This window comes from Camellia sinensis, unplaced genomic scaffold, assembly GCF_055761805.1.
Source record: "Camellia sinensis isolate YWXY unplaced genomic scaffold, ASM5576180v1 Unanchor12, whole genome shotgun sequence".
Classification (NCBI taxonomy): Eukaryota; Viridiplantae; Streptophyta; class Magnoliopsida; order Ericales; family Theaceae; genus Camellia; species Camellia sinensis.
Genome location: NW_028128998.1, coordinates 7,970,352 through 7,987,854, shown reverse-complemented (window position 1 = coordinate 7,987,854; position 17,503 = coordinate 7,970,352). Strand labels below are relative to the sequence as shown.

The 17,503-nt window shown below is 39.2% G+C and overlaps 1 protein-coding gene across 2 annotated transcripts; it reads left to right on the top strand.

Moving 5' to 3' along the window:
- Window positions 1-505: 505 nt before the first annotated feature.
- On the top strand, window positions 506-16,889 carry LOC114274310 (MLO protein homolog 1). 2 transcript variants are annotated; one of them, XM_082911658.1, is made up of 9 exons: window positions 506-713; window positions 817-877; window positions 1,352-1,437; window positions 1,536-1,610; window positions 1,865-1,953; window positions 2,094-2,143; window positions 2,249-2,289; window positions 2,502-2,580; window positions 16,620-16,889. In XM_082911658.1, the coding sequence occupies exons 1-8, from the start codon at window positions 609-611 to the stop codon at window positions 2,532-2,534; spliced, it is 540 nt and encodes a 179-aa protein (XP_082767784.1). In that variant the 5' UTR covers window positions 506-608; the 3' UTR covers window positions 2,535-2,580; window positions 16,620-16,889. The 2 variants fall into 2 exon arrangements, 1 of the variants encoding a protein (XP_082767784.1); XR_014358021.1 differs by having other exon boundaries at window positions 531-713; window positions 2,249-2,302.
- Window positions 16,890-17,503: the final 614 nt, after the last annotated feature.

Below are 17,503 nucleotides of genomic sequence, written 5' to 3'. Positions count from 1 at the left end.
AAAAACTGCAAGCATCAGTCTTGCAGATGTCATCCAAAACATTGTTGTCATGTGGCACTGATTCTGGCTTAGTTTGATCTGCAGATATGACGGGTTCGGATACATCCATTTGGTTGATCATATCTTTCCACAGGGTTACCTTATACGATTTATATTAGGTCCAATCATTTTTCAAAATCTAATACTAATATATTGACACGGTTTTTGAGCTACGTGTTTCACTTTTAGTAGATTCTCATGTACCTGTTTTGAGTCATATTAGTGATTCTGTGAGCATCGCCAACTAGTGAAGCCTTTTGCAGGAGCTGTCTACAGAACTTTTTCAGATTTGCAGGGCAAGGGCTCTGCCTCCTACGCAATATGATGTTGTAACTTTCGAAATCATTTAGTTATTATGCTCTTTGTTTGTCTAATGGTCCCATTTTTTTTCTTTCATATTAACAGATCCATCTGACAGTAAAGTTATTAGAATGTTGGATTTATAATCCCCAAATGTTCTACTATGTAATCTGTTAGCGATTGGTACTTTAGACGTTCACACAAGCAAATATTTGAAATGTGAAGGTTGTATTGTACATGATCATCTACAATGTATTTGCAGATCATTAATGGAGTCTAAGTTGAGAAGTGGAACCACCCTCATTGTGGACCGCTATTCATTTTCTGGGGTAGCTTTTTCATCTACCAAAGGTCTTGACTTCGAATGGTGTAAGGTGTGAAGACATTCTTCAATTTAAAATTCCAATCTACATATCAGGCTATTTGGATGCAGCTATGTTTATCAAGTTTATTTATTATTTATTATTTATTCACCAGATGAAGAAATGGAAGGGTTGGGAATCAGATACGTCGTCTTTGGAATATCAATTCACCAATGGTAATTCCTTCCTGTTCTCAGTTCTCATTTAATTATTTTTTATATATGAAGATTGGGCCTAAGTTTGGGCCTTCGTAAATTTCAAATAGGGCCAGCTTAACGGCCCAGCTTAATGGCAACATTATGGACCGAAATCTCCAGGGGCTGATTAATGTTAATTGTTGGGCTCCCAAAAAATAGTTTGAAAAATTGCCTGAAAATGAAGTGTGTAATTTGTTGTGCTACACTTGGAACAAATGTAATTCACATATTTTATTTTGAGCAATGATTAAGATTCCCACTCCCACAAGACCTCCATAAATCTGAACTACTCATGATGTATGAATGAACCTCACACATACATGGAGGGCTGTGATCACTTTGGGGATGTGGGCATCATCTCCAAAAGTGGTCCCAAACATTTTCCTTTTATTTTTTAGTAATTTTTTCGGATTTTGTAATATTATTGATGAGTTTTTTTTTTTTCTTAAACAGATCCAGCAAGATTTAGGTTTAGTCATCAGACTTCATTTGTGAGACGTCATACTAGATTTTCCAGAACTCCTGGGATCAGATGGATTGTAAGATTATAACTCAGAGTAATTATGAATTGTTCAAAATATCATAGCACATTGTCTAATTTCAAAGCATGATATGGGATTATAATTTTTTATTCCAGGTTGCATTCTTCAGGCAATTCTTTGGTTCGGTGTCAAAGGTGGAATATATAACTATGCGCAATGGGTTTATCAACGTAAGTGGGCTTCTTCATTTCCCCAGGATTTTCAAGTTGAATCTCAAATGATTGACATGTTCGATTTAAATTGAACAATATAATAAATCCACTATCAAATTCAAGTACAACACATCAATCATTTGATACTTAACATGAACACCCCTAGAAGCAACTCCAAACAGGGCCTAAAGTCCTTTTTAAAATGTTAATTATATGCATGACCAATTCTGGTATGTCCCAACAGATTAAGTCTGATAAATATATGTATGTAGGCACATTTTGCTCCAAATACCAAATTTAATTTCCACAAATATATTAAGAGATCCATGGAAGATGACTTCAAGGTGGTGGTGGGAATAAGGTAACTTCATCATTTCTTCTTTCAATATTGTCAACTATATTCCTCACTGGCTTTGGGAATATCATTTAATGAATCTACCAAGACACTTATATGCTAATGATTTTTTTTTTTTTTTTTTTAAATTTGGGTTGATTTTGCAGTTTCCCACTGTGGGTTTTTGCTGTCATCTTACTGCTGCTGAATGTTTACAGTAAGCAAACATCTCTGTTTCTGTTTGATGATATCAGACTAAATTCACTTTTAGTCTTTCATGATTATATAAAATCATAATTTTTATCTTCTAAAACTTGTGTAGGCTGGTACACGCTTGCCTGGATCTCATTAGTGCCACTCATTGTAAGTAAGACATGTAAGTAATTTGGAAGCTCCTTACTGGAAACACTTCATCGCTTGAATTGTTCAAATTACTTCTCTCTGCAAAATTGTTGAATATGCTGTTCATTTCATGGCTGCTACATGTGCTTTGAATATCAATCAGACATGTTCTATTTAGGAAAGAAAAAATTCTAGATCTAATATTTTTTTAACTCTCGTTTCTGTTATTACAGGTCAAGCCCAAACCTAACTCAGCTAGCATATAAGGACTTCTGAGAGACTTAATGTTGACAGTTATTTCATTGATTTAAGGTTAGACAACGACCTCAATGCCTTCATTTCAAACTAATCGATGCGTGTTTTCTCACTATCTATAACTGAGTTGTAGGATTTTAAATTAGTTTTAGCATGATTGGATTGATTGATTGTGATTAAATTAGTTTTGTGAGCAAGCATTGTTAGGATATACGTTCTCACTTAGAAGCGTGCTTATGAGATAAGCCATGGGGCACTAATGTTAGTTTTCAAGTCCAAGTTTGATGAAAACTTTCAAAGTTCATGGCTGCTCTAAGATTTCAAGATAAACTATGCTCCTTAGTGTTTTTTACCTAACATTTTTAAGAGAAAATTTTCAAATCCAAGCAGTTTAAAACTTATATTTCAAATCTATGTTCTATTTTACGAAGTCGTGTTTTCAAAATGCGACTGTAACTTCGAAATCTTGTTTGAAAACATAACTTGGGGGGTTTTGGGGATTGACTTGTTCAAAGTGTTTAGTTTCAGCACTGTGTCGAATGGGAAATGTGGCAATGCTTGGCTTGAACCAGAGGTCGTTGCTGCATAAATGTATGTGTTTTTGGCACCTGAGTAGTCTTGATTTATCACTGGGAAATCTGATGCTTTTTTCCATTCATTCAATGACTTCACTGAACATTCTTGGCATTCACAATTTGCATCCAAGTTTATTGACACCTGCATTAATGTAGACAAATCTAGCTTATACTCTAATCAACTTAAACCCTCTTTAATTTCTTGGCAATAGATGCAAAGGCCCAAAAATTAGATGACCTTTTGTGATAAATCTTGGGAAAATTCTAAATGTACTGAATTTGATCATGCAACCTAACACAATTCTCTCACTGAATCGAATCGGATTCTGTGCATGTAGAAGAATGATAAATTTTGTGGGCACATGATTTTGTGTCCTTAAATCCCTTGATTCTTCTGTCTCAATCCACTTTCAACTATTAAATCAGGTGTTTGAGATTTATGTATATTGAAATTATATAATTCAATACCTCACAATCTTAACCACATATGGTGACATTCAATGACAAAATTTGATTTTGAAATGAAACCCACTAAAATAACATACTAGCCTTATAGTTTGTAAAATAAGTTTTGCAAATTTCATCTGTATGTATCAGTTTATGTACTCATAGAAAAATATCTAGAAATGTTTCAAAACATGGAATGTGTAATCCGTACCAAATCAAGTTTATATTATATTCTACTTATTCATAAATCTCTCTTCATCTACTTATATTCTACTTAGTTTAAAATATTTTTTTATGTTTCAATAAGTTTTATGGGTGATATAATTACCAAAATACCCTTAATAATATTCGTATTAATGGTGAATGTTTCATGATATGAATATTCACACTGTTAAATATGAATGTTCACATCAAATCTTTAAAAAAATATATATGAATGTTTACATTATCAAGTTGCTAAAAATTCAAAAAAAATTTGTAAAGATAAAATTGTCTATAATATACCTTAAATATGATAATTAAGATTTGTTTAATCAAATATCCAAATGATAGGACTTATTGCAATATAAGAATATGTTATGAATTAATTGAGATACAAGTATTTGAAAAAGGGTTTTCTAATAAATCCTCCTATTTATTTTTGAGGCAACAATTTTTCTCCCAAAAGTATAGTAATCGTTTGTCCATTTTTAACCTATTCGAGAGCTAATAACCATGCAGATTTCTAGTCAAAGTGATGCATTTAAACTCTTACTTATGCAAATTTTTAAAAGGGGAAAGAGACAAGTGGCCTATTATGCATTTAAACTCTTACTTATGCATTTACTCTTACTTATGTAACTTGGAGTTGTTTTTATAATGTCATGAGGAAAGAGACAAGTGGCCTATTATGAAATATGTTAGCTGTTTCAGATCCTTCCAATTTAGATTAATTTTTAAATTTTATTTTTTATTTTTTTAATGTTCATTGTTTTGTTAATTAGCTAGAAGGTTTAAGAAATGAATGTGGATGCTATTATTTGAAAGCTAATATCCATGCAGATTATCTTTAGAGTGAGTGACCTAATTCTGGGAAGTTGTATTAACAATTGTACTAGAAAGCAACACCAAACTGCCTTTTTCTTTTTTTTTTCGCTTGATTTGGATGCTGTTTATGGTAGTCTGTTTGTTTGTTTCATTTTGTTCTCTTCTTGGCTTTATATTCTCAATTCTGGATCAAAATAATTCAAACATCACAATCTACTAACTTTATTCATCTACAATGGTAGCGTAGACAGTAGACTGTCATTGGGTCTAACATGAGTAGTTTGATTGAGGTATTGCCAAGAGGAGTTGAGTAGAGTTGTGCATTGTATGAAACTTCGCATACCCTAAGCGTCTAAAATCTTATTAACAAATGCCCCTACACTCCTAAACAAAATCCCACGAATGCACAACTTCCTCATTATGTTTTGAAAATCTAAATGAAAAATGGACAAAATAAGACACCTCAAGCTAGCCTGATTGTAATTGCATGCTCTTGGTGCATACTGCCCATATTTTCGTTACAAATAAAAGAGCATCACATGCCTTGGGTGTCACATTAGAAACTTTACAGATGTTATTCCAACTCATCGCAAGGGATAACCACATTGGGGGGAAACAAAATAAAAAAAATAAACTAATTTATGACGAAAGTAATATGATCAAAAGCAATATTACATTAGGCCATGGTGGCTTCTCAATGTATTGCATCAATGATCTATCTTCTGGAAAAATTATTGAACAGGTTGAATCTAAGATCATTAGCAGCCCCTTCATTTATTGATGAGATCACACAGCGTGTGACACAAGACGTTGAGTCTAGGTTCACTACGATGATCAAGAACCTAACGGCACGTGTTTTGTTCTTAGAGTCACAGGGTATGGCTGGGAGTATGAGCTTGAGAGAGGTGCAATACTTACAAATTGACGAATTTTACGTTTTATCAATTGCATATATACATATGGAAATTATTAACACATTATACTAACATATTGTAGGTGTCAGATGCATCTAGTGGGCAGCAAGCTTCAAAAGAAAATGAATAGGTATGCCACTCTACTATATTTCTGCATGTATTTATGATATTTGCTGTGTATGAAGTTCTTGAAGGATATCACTATATTTCCCCATGCATGTATTTGTGATATTTGCTGTGTATGAAGAGAATGTATGCAGCACAAATACTCAATTTTTCATGCCCTACGCGAAAGAACAGGTACATTATGTCATTTATTAATTATATGGCTTCAAATGATTAAGAACCTAGCTATCCACCAACTTGATATTGAATGAAACACATGAATTTCTAAAACATTATAAAACCAATATAGAAAAAGTAGAAGCATCAGTTTTTATTGAACTACCAATTAGATTACCCAAATATAACACCTCTACTGCAATGAAGAGCGCAAAACTATATATATAAACATGTGTTGGAATAAACAAAGTTACAGGTCCCATGTTATAGCGATCCCGGGTTTACCCTTGTTGTACAATGATCCGGACATGTGTCCGTGAATGTTGGTAGTTGTTTATTTCCTAGTTTGCATCCTCTTTACTTTGTATTTTGAGTTATGGGATGTGTTGGGCAGGTTTGTTACAGGTTGGTTGCGTTTGGGAGCCTAGTGTTGCTGCCCAGATTTTTGGTCCTTCGCTCGAGCGAGGAGTTTGTCGCTCGAGCGAGGAGTAGTGTTGCCCCGGTTCTGGACCTGAGAGTTGTAGTTTCTGGCTCGAGCGAGCTTTTCGTGGCTCGAGCGGTCTGGGTTTTTCTTCGCTCGATCGAGAACTTCTTGGCTCGAGCGAGAGTTTTCTGTGTCTGGTCGCTCGAGCGACCAATCCTTCGCTCGAGCGAGGGTGTTTTATATCAGCGGACAGCAGCGGCTAAAACATCACTTTTTCAGTCCTTTTCTTTGATTAAACCCTAAATCCGACACCCTCTCTCTCTAAACTTGCACTCTCTCTAAGATTTGATCTCCCTAAGGTGTGAATCTAGCCTATGGCCTTTATTAAAAAGATAGAGGGCGTTGAGAGCTTCGAATTAATCTGAAAAAGTTTGGATTTGGAGCAAGTTGATCTTGGAGTCTTCATCTCCTTTTGGGCTAAAACTTCAAGGTAGGGATAACCTACTCCTCTCTATGGGTTTTGTCTTTAAATTTTGGTATTTTGAGATGTTGGGCTTGGTTTGGTAATTTTGTGAAAGTTTGGGGCTTTTGTGTAATTTTACAAAAGTTGGGGTTTTATTCATAATAAACCTAGATGCATGTTTGACATAGAAAAATGGAATGATTGTTGAATCATTGATGAAAATGGAACCTAAGGGTTGAAATAGTAATTATGGAAAATGGCCTAATTACATTGTTTAATTAATTGGGATAATTAATTAGTGAGAAATGAGGAAATGAAATGTTGATTGAATATCCATTCGTGCATTTATTTTCTGTTTTAGAAATAACTGCTTTGGGCTATCGGTGGAGGATAGTCGTGATTGTTGTAGACAATGTATGTTGATTAGGCAAACTGAAACTAATCAATGGAATGTGTTATGGAACTTGACAGTTGCTAGAATACATTAATTGTTTGTATTGTGTGATTGTATATAGAACCAATGTGTTTATATACGTTATGTGTAGAAGAGGAGATAGGGGATGTACTCCGCGGTTTAGGGGAAGATAGGGGATGGACCTCTAAACCGGATAGGTATTTGGAGGAGATAGGGGATGTACTCCGTAGACAGAGCTCATATGCTTGTCTAGAGAAGTGAAGATAGAGCTCATATGCTTATCTTTGTGAAGTGAAGTGTGGATACAGCTTGTATGCTTATCTGTGGATATTGTTGATATACATATCTGTTGTAGAGTGTGGATACAGCTTGTATGCTTATCTGTGGATATTGTTGATATACATATCTGTTGAGAATGTGGATATAGCTTTTATGCTTATCTGAATGTGAGATATAGTTTTTATACATATCTGTGGAAATGATGATAGAGCTAGCATGCTTATCTGTTGAAAAAGGGAAAATGAAAAGTAATTGGGACTTGTAAGTCGTTGACATAAATATGTAATTTATGTGATTGTATCAGTGTTGACCAACTATCAATTGCTAATGTTTTAGTCATTGTCCATGGTTGGTTTAGTGTATTTCTACTGGGCTGTGGCTCACCCTATATGGGAATATCATTTTTCAGGTACAGGAAGCATGCCACCTCCAAGGACATAGCTGGGAGGCTTGTGGCAGGCATAGTTTTTCGTCGTTTTACTTTTGATGTATTACATGTAATTTCAAGCCAAGGGCTTAATGTGTAAACGAGTTAGAACTCTTTGTTGTAACCAAGTGTTAACTTGGAAAGCTGTAAGCCCGTAGGGCATTTTGTTATGAGGTTAACATGTAATACTTATGTCTTGGAATTCTAATGAATGAAAGGAATGCGGTTAGTTTAAATGTAAATGCATGTCTTATCTGATGGGTTTATTGTTATTATTTTGAGGGCGTTACAACTTGGTATCAGAGCGTACCGGGTTCGAATACTTTGGGTACGTGGGAAGTGATTAGGATCACAATGGGTTTGTCTCGCTTGGTAGAGACTTAGATGTAGTATCATATGCTTTGTGCTTATTTGATAACATGCTTATGTGACTATGTGGGTATGGGATTTAATTTCTGGGATATTGATTGGATCCTTGAGTTTCTGGGAGTCTTGTTGGAAAAGCACTTGATCAATGCTGTTTCTAACCGGAACTCTAGTAACGTCTTGGGACTATCATTATCCGGAAATGAAATTCGTAAGTGCTTATGTGTTTATGTGCTTATGTGGAGTGAATTACACTTGTCCATGCATTAGGACGTGAGTGTTTAGTTTCGGCACACCTATGAATGTGCTAACGTTCTGTGTTACCTTTATTAGGATGTCAGGACGAGGAAGAGGTGCTAGGCGTGGTAGACCTGCGAGGCAGGAAGTACCGTTACAGGGTGAGATTCCGGCAGTGCAGGAGGGAGTTGGGCAGGCCAATGTGGCCGAGCCAGTGGGTCAGCAGGCTATGGGTGCCTTGGCCAGAGAGATAGCAGGAGCTTTGGGTATTCTTAGAGCTGGGAATCAGGCAGCTGAGACAGGGCCTTCCTTCTTGAAGAGGGAGTTCTTTCGGTGTAATCCGGATGAGTTTATCGGGGATACTAAAGAGCCGCTTAAGGCAGATGAATGGCTCGAACAGACAACGAAGACGTTTGAGATGCTTGGCATCGAGGACGGAGCACTGAAAGTGACCTTGGCATCCTTTCAACTGAAGGGAGATGCGGGTCAATGGTGGAAATACGAGAAAGCTCGTGTTGGTGGTACTTGGGAGACGTTTGTGAATGCTTTTCAGGAGAGGTTCTTATCAGCAGCAGCTAGGGAGAAGCTGAGGGATCAGTTTAGCCGGCTTAATCAGCAGGGCTTGTCAGTGGCCGAGTTTGAGGCTACTTTTACCAGTCTGTCTAGGTTTGCACCTGAACTGGTGGCGTCAGAGGAACGCCGTTGCTATGAGTTTGAGCGGAAGTTGAGGCGGGGCCTCAAGTTGAGAGTTGGTGGGTCTTATATTCGAGAGTATAGACACCTAGTGGATGCTGCAGCTCATATGGAGCTTATGATGCAGGAGGAGGATGAGGGTCAGAGAGGCTCCAAGAGGAGCCAGGATAGTCAGAGTGATGGCAGGAGGCAGAGGGGTTCTAACCCTCAGCAGTCTCAGGGTGCAGTCTCTAGATCGACCTTTCCAGTGCCTAGTGTAGGCTCGGGGAGAGGCAGTCAGGGAGAATTCACTTGTTACAAGTGTGGCCAGCTGGGTCACAAGGTTTCTGTTTGCCCGCAGAAGGGTGGGGGTCAGAAAGCTGCTTCTTCTTCAGCTAGACCGCCGAGTCAGAGTTTGGGCAGGGGGCAGCTCTTGATTTGTTATCAGTGTGGACAACCTGGGCACATGAAGAGGTTTTGCCCACAGTTGAGTGCCACTTCGGGAGCGTCTGGTTCTAGGCAGACGTAGGGTTTTCAGCCAGCTCAGTCTGTGCAGGCCTCGAGGGCCAATCCGGGAGCTTCGTCATCCCAGTCTGTGCAGCAGTCTTTTGCTCCGAGAGGTGAGCAGGTAGACCAGGGGCCTACGGGGCGCGTGTATGCTGTTACCGCACAGGATTTAGTACCAGCTCCATCAGTAGTGAGAGGTACTTTTTTGTTTTGCAACTCGGTTGCTAATGTGTTGATAGACACGGGTGCATCTCATTCTTTTGTATCTGCTGCATTTGCATCTGTTTTGGAATTGGAGTTAGCACAGTTAGCATCTCCTATTTGTGTGGTATCGCCTTTGGGCGGTGAGTTGATTCTGAAACAGGGTGTTAGAGGATGTGATATAGAGGTCGCCGATTATAGGCTTCCTTTTCCGTTTGTTGTCATGCCCATGAAGGGCTTTGATGTTATTTTGGGTATGGATTGGTTATCGTCATACCGGGCTGTTATTGATTGCTACCGCCAGAGGGTCACGTTATGTACCTTGAGCGGGGAGTGGTTCCATTTCTTGGGAGACCGGGTTGGTAGTGTTTTGCCACCGGGGTATGATTCGCGAGGGCGCAGTGAGCTTAGTAGTCTACTTGCCAGCTTTGAGAGTGGTGAGAGTGGTGAGACCCAGGTTGTGTTACCGAGGGTGGTTTGTGAGTATTCGGATGTCTTTCCCGAAGATCTTGTTAGATTGCCACCTCACCGAGAGATAGAGTTCTCTATTGATTTAGTGCCTGGTACGGCGCCGATTTCTATGGCACCTTACCGTTTTGCTCCAGCAGAGTTGGTTGAGTTGAAAGTTCAGCTCCAGGAATTGCTCGATAAGGGCTTTGTTCGCCCTAGTGTTTCACCGTGGGGAGCACCGGCACTCTTTGTTAAAAAGAAAGATGGTGCCTTGAGATTGTGTATAGACTACCGGAAGTTGAATCGGGCTACGGTTAAGAATAAGTATCCTATGCCCCATATAGATGATTTGTTTGACCAGTTGAAGGGTTCCCGTTGTTTCTCTAAGATAGACTTGAGATCGGGTTACCATCAGTTGAGGGTCAGGGAGGAAGATATTCCGAAGACGGCATTCCGTACGCGGTATGGCCATTATGAGTTTCTGGTGATGCCATTTGGGCTTACCAATGCACCGGCAGTCTTTATGGACTTGATGAACCGGATTTTCCGGGAGTTCTTAGACCGCTTTGTGGTTGTTTTTGTGGACGATATCCTTATCTATTCGTCATCTAAGGAGGAGCACGAGGAACACTTGAGAGTGGTGCTTGAGTTACTTAGAGCCCATAGGCTGTACGCCAAGTTTGGGAAGTGTGAGTTCTGGCTGGGGGAAGTCAAGTTCTTAGGCCACGTGGTATCTGGGGAAGGGGTGTCTGTTGATACATCCAAGGTTGTGGCAGTGCAAGATTGGGCACAGCCTAAGAGTGTGTTTGAGATCCGCAGTTTTCTGGGATTAGCTGGGTATTACCGTCGGTTTGTGAAGGATTTCTCCAGGTTAGCGTCACCGTTGACTAGGCTGACTCGGAAGGGAGTCAAGTTTGTGTGGAGTGAGACTTGTGAAAAGTCGTTCCAAGAGTTGAAAGTTAGATTGACCACCGCTCCGGTGTTGATTATTCCGGAAAGAGGGTTGGGTTATGCGGTTTATTGTGATGCCTCACGAGAGGGTTTGGGCTGTGTGTTGATGCAAGAGGGGAAAGTGGTAGCTTATGGCTCACGTCAGTTGAAAATACACGAGAAGAATTACCCCACACATGACCTAGAGTTAGCAGCTGTGATCTTTGCCTTGAAAATCTGGAGGCACTACCTTTATGGTGAGAGGTTCGAGGTATTCTCGGATCATAAGAGTTTGAAGTATCTGTTTACACAGAGAGACTTGAATTTGAGGCAGAGGAGATGGATGGAGTTCATCGAGGATTATGATTTTGAGTTGCATTATCATCCGGGAAAGGCCAATGTTGTGGCCGATGCCCTTAGTAGGAAGACCATTAATGATGTAGCTTGTATAGCCATCCGGGAATGGGAGATGTTGGGAGCACTTGGCGAGTTTGATTTGCTACTGGGCGAATCTGTTGAGACTGCGGTCTTGTTTTCTGTTGTTGCGCAGCCTACACTTGTGATTAGAGTGTTAGAGGCACAGAGAGGTGACCTTGAGGTAGAATCCCTCCGAGAGAAGATCTCCAGTGGGAAGACTGAGAAGGGTTTGACGGTGTATCCCGACTTGAGTGTGAGATACCGAGACCGTGTGTTTGTACCGGAGTCTTGCCGAGAGGAGGTACTCCGAGAGTTTCACCATTCGCGCCTTGCGGTGCATCCGGGAGGTACTAAGATGTATCAGGATTTGGGTCGCCAGTTTTGGTGGCGGGGTATGAAGAGAGATGTGGCTGTTTTCGTATCGAAATGCCTTACTTGCCAGCAAGTGAAGGCCGAGCATCAGAGGCCAGCGGGTTTGTTGCAACCCTTGCCTATTGCCGAGTGGAAGTGGGAGCATATCACTATGGACTTCGTTGTAGGTCTTCCGAGGACTCAGCGGGGTAGTGATGCTATTTGGGTGGTTGTAGACCGGTTGACTAAGTCGGCGCACTTTATTCCTATGCGCGTGAGAGATTCGGTAGATCATCTTGCCGACTTGTATATTCGGGACGTAGTGAGATTGCACGGGGTCCCAGTGACGATCGTCTCAGATAGAGATCCTCGTTTTACTGCCAGGTTGTGGCAGAGTTTGCAGAGTGCCTTGGGCACTAAGTTGACTTTTAGTACGGCCTATCATCCTCAGACTGATGGGCAGTCCGAGCGTACTATTCAGATCCTCGAGGATATGCTTCGGGGTTGTGTCCTGGACTTCAGTGGGACGTGGGAGAGGCACTTGCCATTGGTAGAGTTTGCCTACAACAATAGTTTTCAGTCTAGCCTCGGTATGGCACCGTTTGAGGCCTTGTATGGCCGACCGTGTAGGTCTCCAGTTTGTTGGGCCGAGGTGGGTGATGCACCTTTGTTGGGTCCAGAGTTAGTTAGGGAGACGACGGAGAAAGTTGAGCTTATCCGTAAGAGGCTTGTTACAGCCCAGAGTCGACAAAAGAGTTATGCCGATCGTAGGAGGAGGCCTTTGGCGTTTGAGGTAGGTGATCATGTCTTTCTGAAGATATCACCTAGGCGAGGTCTGATGAGGTTTGGGAAGAGTGGGAAGTTGTCCCCTCGGTTTATTGGTCCTTTTGAGATCCTTGAGAGGATAGGTGAGGTTGCTTATCGGTTAGCCTTACCGCCGCAGTTGTCCGGAGTGCATGATGTGTTTCATGTGAGTATGCTTCGGAAGTATGAACCAGATCCATCACATGTGTTGGATTGGACTAATTTAGAGGTAGATGAGGATGCCTCGTATGAGGAGAGACCGGTTCGGGTCTTGGATAGGCGGGATCAGGTCCTGCGTGGCAAGACCATTCCTTTGGTGAAAGTCTTGTGGAAACATCACGGAGTGGAGGAAGCCACTTGGGAACGTGAGTTGGAAGTCCGAGAGAAATATCCGGACTTGTTTGTTGATATGTAATCTTGTATTTAAATTTTACATTTTGTTGAACTTAAGAGCTTTTATATATGTCTTAAGTTGTGAAACATTGAAAATGTTTTGGTTATTGGAAGTATGTTTTGGAACTTGCCTCATATGGAAGTTGAATGTAACATTATAGGTGTTAAGTATATTGTTGACATTGGAAAGTTAGTGCATAATGTTAGTGCATGTTAATAATACATATGTTTGTGTTATGTCTCTTGTTTAAGGGATAGGATGACCAGTAATGGGTCGAATTGTTGAATGTTAAATTGTAACATTGTTTAAAATGGAGGAAAACCTGTTTTTGAAAACTTGTGCTTAATTTCGGGGGCGAAATTCTTTAAGGGGGGGAGGTTATAGCGATCCCGGGTTTACCCTTGTTGTACAATGATCCGGACATGTGTCCGTGAATGTTGGTAGTTGTTTATTTCCTAGTTTGCATCCTCTTTACTTTGTATTTTGAGTTATGGGATGTGTTGGGCAGGTTTGTTACAGGTTGGTTGCGTTTGGGAGCCTAGTGTTGCTGCCCAGATTTTTGGTCCTTCGCTCGAGCGAGGAGTTTGTCGCTCGAGCGAGGAGTAGTGTTGCCCCGGTTCTGGACCTGAGAGTTGTAGTTTCTGGCTCGAGCGAGCTTTTCGTGGCTCGAGCGGTCTGGGTTTTTCTTCGCTCGATCGAGAACTTCTTGGCTCGAGCGAGAGTTTTCTGTGTCTGGTCGCTCGAGCGACCAATCCTTCGCTCGAGCGAGGGTGTTTTATATCAGCGGACAGCAGCGGCTAAAACATCACTTTTTCAGTCCTTTTCTTTGATTAAACCCTAAATCCGACACCCTCTCTCTCTAAACTTGCACTCTCTCTAAGATTTGATCTCCCTAAGGTGTGAATCTAGCCTAGGGCCTTTATTAAAAAGATAGAGGGCGTTGAGAGCTTCGAATTAATCTGAAAAAGTTTGGATTTGGAGCAAGTTGATCTTGGAGTCTTCATCTCCTTTTGGGCTAAAACTTCAAGGTAGGGATAACCTACTCCTCTCTATGGGTTTTGTCTTTAAATTTTGGTATTTTGAGATGTTGGGCTTGGTTTGGTAATTTTGTGAAAGTTTGGGGCTTTTGTGTAATTTTACAAAAGTTGGGGTTTTATTCATAATAAACCTAGATGCATGTTTGACATAGAAAAATGGAATGATTGTTGAATCATTGATGAAAATGGAACCTAAGGGTTGAAATAGTAATTATGGAAAATGGCCTAATTACATTGTTTAATTAATTGGGATAATTAATTAGTGAGAAATGAGGAAATGAAATGTTGATTGAATATCCATTCGTGCATTTATTTTCTGTTTTAGAAATAACTGCTTTGGGCTATCGGTGGAGGATAGTCGTGATTGTTGTAGACAATGTATGTTGATTAGGCAAACTGAAACTAATCAATGGAATGTGTTATGGAACTTGACAGTTGCTAGAATACATTAATTGTTTGTATTGTGTGATTGTATATAGAACCAATGTGTTTATATACGTTATGTGTAGAAGAGGAGATAGGGGATGTACTCCGCGGTTTAGGGGAAGATAGGGGATGGACCTCTAAACCGGATAGGTATTTGGAGGAGATAGGGGATGTACTCCGTAGACAGAGCTCATATGCTTGTCTAGAGAAGTGAAGATAGAGCTCATATGCTTATCTTTGTGAAGTGAAGTGTGGATACAGCTTGTATGCTTATCTGTGGATATTGTTGATATACATATCTGTTGTAGAGTGTGGATACAGCTTGTATGCTTATCTGTGGATATTGTTGATATACATATCTGTTGAGAATGTGGATATAGCTTTTATGCTTATCTGAATGTGAGATATAGTTTTTATACATATCTGTGGAAATGATGATAGAGCTAGCATGCTTATCTGTTGAAAAAGGGAAAATGAAAAGTAATTGGGACTTGTAAGTCGTTGACATAAATATGTAATTTATGTGATTGTATCAGTGTTGACCAACTATCAATTGCTAATGTTTTAGTCATTGTCCATGGTTGGTTTAGTGTATTTCTACTGGGCTGTGGCTCACCCTATATGGGAATATCATTTTTCAGGTACAGGAAGCATGCCACCTCCAAGGACATAGCTGGGAGGCTTGTGGCAGGCATAGTTTTTCGTCGTTTTACTTTTGATGTATTACATGTAATTTCAAGCCAAGGGCTTAATGTGTAAACGAGTTAGAACTCTTTGTTGTAACCAAGTGTTAACTTGGAAAGCTGTAAGCCCGTAGGGCATTTTGTTATGAGGTTAACATGTAATACTTATGTTTTGGAATTCTAATGAATGAAAGGAATGCGGTTAGTTTAAATGTAAATGCATGTCTTATCTGATGGGTTTATTGTTATTATTTTGAGGGCGTTACACATGTTCACTCAATAAACACCTCTACTGCAATGAAGAGCGCATAACTATATATATAAACATGTGCTGGAACTATATATATAAACATGTGCTTTTGGTATTCCTTGTGCAATGTTTAACTGAATTCTCTCTAATCATGATGAGGCTGGTTCTGTTTCTGGGGCTGGGGCTGGGACAATCACAGTACAAAGGAATGTCGGAACTATATATATAAACATGTGCTGGAACTATATATATAAACTGTGATTTTCTCTCTAAACTGTGAACTATATATATAAACTGTGAACTATATATATAAACATGTGCTGGAACTATATATATAAACTGTGATTTTTATATACATATTATGCGTATATACTGTGATTTTCTCTCTAATCATGTGCTGGAACTATATATATAAACATGTCCTATCTTTGATTTTCTTTTATGGACTGCACTGCCCTTCAATCAATACTGTACAATCACAGTACAAAGGAATGTCGCAGGTTTTCCTTTGACAACAGAAATAATCAGAATAGCTTATAGATATGCCATTAACTCTGTCTGGCAACATGTTTAAATCCACATGCATCAGCAGAAATACATTGAATTCGATAGTGGATTTTGAATTTTTAATTTGGATATCAAAATTGTTTTGAGGATTTGAAATTCAAGAGTAGTGAACAAATGGTGCCAGTATTCCAGTCCTTCCATCTGATGTTTCTTAGTAATTTAATTAACTGTATGACTTATCAAATGGTGGGCCTTATATTATATTTGGTGCTGGTATGATGAGATTAGGATGTTATTGTAATCACTAGGCATCTTCCAATAGCTGCCTTTTGTAGACCCTAGTGCTTCCCGGCTGCTTTCTCTAGACCTTGATAAGTGGAGTTTTGGGCTCCTTTTTGATGTCTTGCCTAGAAAAATTACTAGGATTCTTCCCCTATAAAAACCATGTACTTTACCCCTAAGGTTTTTTTTTTTTGCATTTCAACATTTCGAAAGTGATTTTTTACGTTACGGGCATTTTATGTACTACTTCAAATATATATGTACCTGATGGAAGAATTTTGTGCACGGGTAATTTTAACTAATTTGATTATTCGGATTGCATCTTTGCAGGTGGTTGCAGGTATGACCGGTAAAAAACAAGGGTAGTATGGATATTAGAAGTAAGCAATGATTTGTCTTATCCTGCCTCCATTCCCCTTCCCCTCTTACTCTGATTAGAGATTGGAATAAGATTTTTTTATCATGTGAGAACAAAGAATTATTGTTGCTACTGGTTATTCACCTTTATTTTTGCTTGTGGATTTTAATGCTGTTAAAACATGTGGTTTCTCATGCTATCAATCGGAATTGGATGAGCTCCATAAGAAGCTTAGTTCTGCATGTTTGGTTGTCTTTACTTGATTGCATTTTTATGTCTTCTCACAATGATGTTCCCAGTCCTTGAAAGGCCTCGTGTTAGATCTTAAACCTTTAGTTCATCATTTGGGCTTTAAAATGCTTGTGCTTCATTGACACGCCTTTTATAAGTTCTATTAGTAGTATTGTATACTGGAAGTGTTTTGACAGATATTACCCCAACTGGAATATGATGAAAAAAAGTTTCACATATTAAAAGTAATTGTTTAATTGTGACATTTTTTGTTTTTATTTTGTTCAAGCTTTAATATTTGAAGAAAATAGTAAGAATATCTAGAGGTTAGCTGTGGGTTTGATTTGTCTAATTTGTTTGATAAACAGCTGGATAGGTAAAAGGGCTTTAATGTTTCACAATTTGTTTATTTATTTATTAATTTTTATTTTTATTTTTAATTTTTTGCGACGGTAACAAGATGGTCGCCAAAGATCATGTTAGTATTTTTCTTTGTTTTTTGCGACGGCAAAATAGGGGTCGCCATAAGTAGTTTAGGTGGTCGCAAATAATTTGCGACCGTTGTTTTGCCATCGCAAAAAGTATTTGCCACCCCCATATTCGCGACCCCCCATTTGCCGCCGTC

What these genes read in the sequence shown, in the direction of transcription:
- LOC114274310 (XM_082911658.1), top strand. Translation starts at nt 609, where the DNA reads ATGGAGTCTAAGTTGAGAAGTGGAACCACCCTCATTGTGGACCGCTAT. An exon ending in GGAATATCAATTCACCAATG is followed by an intron (nt 878 to 1,351) that starts GTAATTCCTTCC and finishes TTTCTTAAACAG; the next exon opens with ATCCAGCAAGATTTAGGTTT. An exon ending in AAGGTGGTGGTGGGAATAAG is followed by an intron (nt 1,954 to 2,093) that starts GTAACTTCATCA and finishes TTGATTTTGCAG; the next exon opens with TTTCCCACTGTGGGTTTTTG.